Source organism: Galeopterus variegatus, unplaced genomic scaffold, assembly GCF_000696425.1.
Source record: "Galeopterus variegatus unplaced genomic scaffold, G_variegatus-3.0.2 Scaffold3628, whole genome shotgun sequence".
NCBI classification, from domain to species: Eukaryota; Metazoa; Chordata; class Mammalia; order Dermoptera; family Cynocephalidae; genus Galeopterus; species Galeopterus variegatus.
Window position 1 is genome coordinate 115,886 of NW_007729739.1, and position 6,262 is coordinate 122,147.

The following is a 6,262-nucleotide window of genomic DNA, read 5'->3' on the forward strand; positions in this document are numbered from 1 at the left end:
GGTCTGTATGTGGGATCTGAACCCTCGGGTGGGAGCACCGCCGCGCTTCCCAAGTGGCGCACTTATCCAGTGCGCCACCGGGCCGGCCCTCTCCAGAAGTCTTTTCTGTGCATGGTATTTTCCATGAAGATAGGCACGTTTCTAGCACTGGCAGTCACAGATCTTTGGGTACAATCCCTTCCAGTTAATCCTTCAGTTCAAGACACACCTCCCTTATCTCTAGCTTATTTCCTTCCCCTGTGTTTCCAGAAAGTGTCTGTTTTCAGGCCTCAGTTAAGGTATTCTTGTCTTCTTCCTTTATACTTCCTTTCCTCTTTAATAGTGTCTTGACAAGGGTCTGATTTTGTCCCTGATATGAGGGAGGGGACTCTAGACCTTGCAGCAGCAGAGCTCTGAGGAGGGAGGGGGAAGGGACCATCAGACGGGAAGCACCAAAGGCCCGTGTGACCACTTACGGAAGCACTGCGGCAGCTCTCCTGTCCAGGATCCATTCCCCTCACAGGTGAGCACGGCGGGCAGGGAGAGCTGGTACCCCTCCAGGCAGGCATAAGTCACGCTCGAGCCCCACATGAAGTCGGTCCCCACCACTTTCCCATTGGGGATGAGCTGAGGTGGCTTGCACATGACAGCTGGGGGGAGACCAGAGCAGGCTGAGTTCTGGTGCTGTCCCGGGGAAACCAGCCCTAGTCACCACCATTGATATCACTGGCTACCTGTGCTATCAGGCAGCGTGCACCTGCCGGGAGTCTGTGCTAGGCAGAGAGAACCAGAAAGGACCCCTCTTACTATGGGAGTTCTGATCTTTTTGCACCTTACGATGCCATCTTTCAAGTGTCACAACCCAGTCTTCTCTTTGCTCGGCCCTTCTCTCGATGTTCAAGGCCCAGGCCTTACCGTGGTAACTTCTAACTCCCTCCTGGCAGATGTTCAGGGGCCAGTTCTCACCTTGCACACCTGATAAGATGCTAGGGCTCTGCCTTGTCACCTCCCTCCCTTCTAGATGTTCAAGGTCCAAGTCTCACTTTTGCTTCTTCTTTGGCCCCCCTTCCACATTTGCAGCCCTCAGAAGCACCTTTGCAGACTGGCTTGGTACCATTCCACGTCCGGTCCTTGGTGCAGCTCAGCACAGACACCCTATGTGACTCCATCGTGTAGCCGGGGACACACTGATATGTCACAGTTTTGTTGTACCTGAAGTCATTGCCCAGCCGGAGGCCATTGGCTGGAACCCCAGGGTCCCCGCAGTTTATGACTAGGATAAGAGAGATACAGCGTTGTTTACTCCCAGCCCAGACCTCATTTCTCCTCAGCATTCCAGTACCACCCCCATTATTCCCGGCACACACCCAGGAAGGAAAACTGTCAGATCAGGGGTGCCCTGTCTCCTTCCAGGCTCTCAGTTGGGCATTGCTCATTTTAAAGTTTGGCCAAGTCTCCCACATCAGCCCTCCCACGTCCCCACTGTCCTTGACCATACCATCCGAATGCACTCCAGTAACTTTGGCTACGAAGACCATCCTTCTAATTCAAGCCCACCCCTCTAAGAGGAAGTACCCAGAGGGCTTGGTTCCCAAATGAGGTTAGGGCCGAGGCAGAGGGAGGTTTCCAGGTTGAAGAACCTAAGGTGAGTTAAGGGACCACACAAGATAATTTGTCTGCTGAGAGGCTCATCACCTGCTGTTGTGCCTAGGTGGCCTGTGCAGTCTGAACACCCTAGAAGCAGGGTCTTATGACCTACGTGATAATCATACCTATGCTGTGGTATCAAGCAAGGGTGGAGTTTGGTGAGCTCTTGTCTCAGAATGAAAGTGAACTTGACATGGGATTTCAGGTGGAGCCTGAAATCACAGACTAGAACTTTGAAAGACAGAATGTTGTCAGATTCTCTCATCTTAGTTCTTCCCTCTGTCTGGGCCCCACAGTGACTTTCTTTCCCAGGAGAAAAGGGTCTGGAACTACCCTTGCGAGAAGCAAGAAAGGGGAGCTGAGAGGCTACGCCACGCTCTGGAGCCAGGCCAGGGTGGGGACAGGTCCAGAGGAGAAGGAACTGACAGGGATGGTGGGTGGCAGCAGCTTTAAAGAGGAAAGAGACAATCAGGCTGAGCCCTGGGGCTTCGCCCTAAATGAGAAAAGGAAAGCCTAAGGAACTGGCTAGAGCCTGAGAAATGGCCATTCAATATTCTCAACCTCTTTGAGCCTCAGTCATCTCATATATAAAACGGGGCTAACAGAAGCGACTGCATGGGGTGTGGTGAGAATCAAACAACATGTGCATAAGAAATAAAGCGTTTAGCTCAGTGGCAGCCACACAGCGCATGCTCAATAAATAGAGGCTATTCATGTGATTCTCATCCAAGGTCAAGTCCCACCACTCCAGCCAGCCGTCCCAGTCTCCCATGGGCAGCCTCCTTCTTTGGTATGAAGCCCAGAGGGTCTGGACTCTCACCTGTGCATTCGGGGTCACTGCCTGTCCAGGTGCCATTGACCGAGCAGTGCCGGCTGAGCAGGCCTGTGGCGTAGTAGCCTTCCCGGCACTCATAGACAACAGAGCTGGAGAAAACTAGGCCATCACTGAACACCACGTGGGCATTGCTTGGAGTCCCGGGGTTCCCACAAGAGATCACTAGGAAGCCAAAAGAGCACATTATTCACCAGAACAATGGCAGGTGTCACCTGGGGGACTGGCAACTGCCCAGAGTGGAAGCCACATGCTGCACAAGGACCCTGAGGACAGAAGTGCCTCTCATGTTGCTTTCATGCCCGATCATGTCACCCCTAGAAGGAAGGAGAGACCTGTATGAATTTTTAAAAAATTTCTAAAAAATTCCTGTTTTAAAGACTGTATCTGTTTTATTATCATACTTGAAATTCTAAACAATCCTTTACTATCACCAAATATCCAATCAGTGTTTAATTATCTTATTTTATTTACAGTGGATTTGTTTGAGTCAAGATCCAAACAAGGTCTACACATGACGGTTGGTTGGCACGTCTCTAACCCTCTTTGAATCCAGAGATCACTGTTCCCTCTCCTGTAATTTATTTGTTATAGAAACTAGGGCATTTGTCCTGTGGAATCTCACTCTCTGGATCTTGCTAACTGCATCAATGAGGTATAGTTTAACATGTTTCCCTGTCCCTTGTAGTTCCTGTAGTCAAGTTCTACTTCTAGGCAAGGGCACTTAGTAGGTGGTTTTGTGTCTTTCCTATTGCATTGGATCAGGAGCCACAGAATGTCTGGTTGTTTCCTTGCTCATGGTGTTGAGGCTGGCCATTCGTTTTTCACTTATTGGTTTTAGCAGTAATGGAAGATCACCGATTAGATTTATTAAGGATTGGAAAATGGTGATATTCTATCACTTTCTCTGCCTTAGCTAGAGTCCTTTAATAAAGAGCTTTCCCATCATCAAATATTTGCTTACCCTGAAATACAGTTCATATAGGAAGGCTGAAAAATGCTTCTTCAAATGTCTGAAGAAGGAGTTGGTTTCCTAGCAAACTCCAAAGGTGACCACTGAATTTATTTATTTATTTTTTTAATTTTTATTTTGTCAATATACAATGTATATGATTATTATGGCCCTTCACCAAATTTATTTAAGAATCATTTTGAACTCATGGATTTAAACTTATTTACTATGTTGCCATCGTTGCGATTATTATCGTCACTGATGCTCAAGTTATCCCACCTTTTGCCAGTGGGAGTGTCTTCAAGTTGGCTCCCGAGTTCTTTTGAGGTGACTTCAGTTGTCTTTGGAAGATTCCTTGCTGCAGTGACAAGGTGTTCCATGTTTATCTTGTATATAACCAGCCCCAGACCTGGAATCAGCCATGTTCCCAAAAAGGTCTGATTCCTTCTAATGGAGAATAGATTCAGAAGCCACAGTTTGGACACTAATGGTGCCCATTGCTGCTGAGCAGGTCACTGAATCTAGACTTTTAAAACAGGGCTAGGAAAATAACGTTTTAAATTAAAAATACATTATAAGTTTATACTGATATTACCAATCCAGATTTAGGATTAAGGATATTTTTCTTAAGTCCTTTATTTACATATTTCTTTTATGCTGAAAATCTTGGTTCTTAATAATAATAAAAATTTTTTTGTTTTACCCATATGTTATATTGTAGTTATAATAGTTTCAGAATAGTAATACCAATGCTATTACTAAAAATATGAATGCTGGAAACCATTTAAGATTTCTTTGCAGTGTTCTTTTTCCTTAGAATATACACCATAGTCAAATTCCATTTTTTTCAATTTAGTTGAAATAATTCACTGCATTATTAAATCACCAACTAGATAAATAGGTTCACTTGTTTTCATTAGGATTTTGATATTTAAAGATTGCATATTTTTACTCTTTGATTTAATTAAATTTTGTAAGTATGTACAATGTTTATGTGGTCCCAAAGTAAAATCTATGAAGTAATTCCTATATAACAAGAACACAACATCCATTCATTCAACAAATACTTGTGCTGCCTTGGTGCCCAGAATACAACAATGACCAAGTTTTGTCCCCTGCCCTTGCTGAGCTCAGTCTATCCTAAGAAACCTACCTATAAACAGGTGAATTAAAATATGACATTATAAATGCTACACTTGAAGGAAAGAAAAGCACTAAGAAGGGAGCGGCCTTTTGGAGCTGGAGATAAGAATTTGAGGAAGATTTCAAGCATAAGTAGAAGCTTGTCAAGCAAACTTATGAAGAGCTGTCTACATGCGTGTACACACACACACACACACACACACACACACACAAACACACCCTTCACTTCTAGGTCCAAACTCTTAACCACCCACTTTCTGTTTCCTGAGCACTCCTGACCCGGTGACTGACTCCATCCAGGGAACTGAGTGGCATGAAAGGGGGTGTGGGTCACATCGATGTTTGGGAATGTACTAAATTCTCCCCTTGCACAACGCTTTGCCACTATCACAAACCTCTCTTGCTATGCCTACAAGATTCTATAGGAACTAACTTTGCACTAGCGCCCCCAGAAAGGCAGGCCTTTGGGCAGACAAGTGGGAGAGGGCTCTGACTCCATTTGTTTCATTTCCTGGGCAGGTGTCCCCTGATCACGGGCCAGAACATCTGCCCTCGCTCTGCAGGACCGCTCCCAATCTCAATTTCACGCAGCCTGCTCTCTGACCTCTGCCTCTTACCTCTTCAGCTCACACCCTCTGGGGTTTGTTCTCTGGTGATCCTTCGGTCCTATGGGTCCCTACAATCCATTGATCCAACCACGTTTTTACTGCCTCTGAGTCTACTCATAAACCCGCTCCCTCCTTACCCAGCTTAGATGCCAGCATCCACCACAATTGCAGCCTTGCAATTCCCCTCATTTCCTTTGCCACTTTCTGCCAATGTCTTAGTTGCCTGGTCAAGCCTCAACCCTAAATCCAATGCACCATCTACTCTGTGCCTGCACCTATGTAGCAAACTGTGGTTGAACAAAAATGTAGCCTGATGCTGACTGCTCTCACTTTAAGTCACTGATGCCTCGATCTCAGTCAGCGAGCCCGAGTGCTGCCTGGCTGTCACACCCCCTATTCCACTCCCGCTCCCACCTCCCTGGGCGATCACTTCACATCCTCCTATTCCTCTTCCACAGCTGCTCACTCAGCCTCACTCTCAGCTGGCGCATTTGCTTCCTAACTAGGAGGGGGCTCTGCAGGCTATGTTTCAGAAAGAGGGACAGAAAGATTTGGGGAGCAGTGGGAGAAAGATGTTTTAAAAAAGATTTTCCCCAGAAATTTAGGAGTGTGCAGAAAGATAAAATTTCCCCTACCGGTGCTACCTTGGGAAACATATTTGAAGGCCTAGATTACTTTGAAAGAGTTCTAAAAAATTGGGCTTGTATTTCTCTTGGTACTTTGAATGTTTGTTTAACACAGCCTCTTCCCTTAGACTGTAGGCTGCAAGAGAGCAAAATGCGCATCTTACTGGCTGCTGTAACAAAATACCATAAACTGGGCAGCTTATGAACAACAGAAATTGGTTTCTTATAGTTCTGGAGGCTGGAAAGTCCAAAATCAAGGGGCTGGCAGATTTGGTGTCTGGTGAGGGCCTGCTTTCTGGTTCATAGATGGGCCTTCTCACTGTGTCCTCTCAGGGCAGAAGGGGCAAGGTAACTCTCCGGGGTCTTTTTTTTTTTTTTTTTTTTTTGTCTTTTGTCCGTGTCCGGCAACGGATCGCAACCCTCAGTGTTGCCCCCGTACCGGACCGGGGACCGGCAACGGGATCGCAAGCCTCGG

General features: G+C 46.4%; 1 protein-coding gene across 1 annotated transcript in view; it reads right to left on the minus strand.

Annotated features, from left to right (window-relative positions):
- CSMD2 (CUB and Sushi multiple domains 2) overlaps window positions 1-6,262 on the minus strand; it is a 122,166-nt gene that overhangs the window by 25,059 nt on the left and 90,845 nt on the right. Inside the window, exons 32-34 of the mRNA XM_008585596.1 lie at window positions 2,447-2,623; window positions 1,073-1,252; window positions 456-629 (exon numbers count right to left, since the gene is read on the minus strand). Of these exons, the coding sequence (XP_008583818.1) occupies window positions 456-629; window positions 1,073-1,252; window positions 2,447-2,623 (531 nt within the window). The remainder of the gene's footprint in view (window positions 1-455; window positions 630-1,072; window positions 1,253-2,446; window positions 2,624-6,262) is intronic.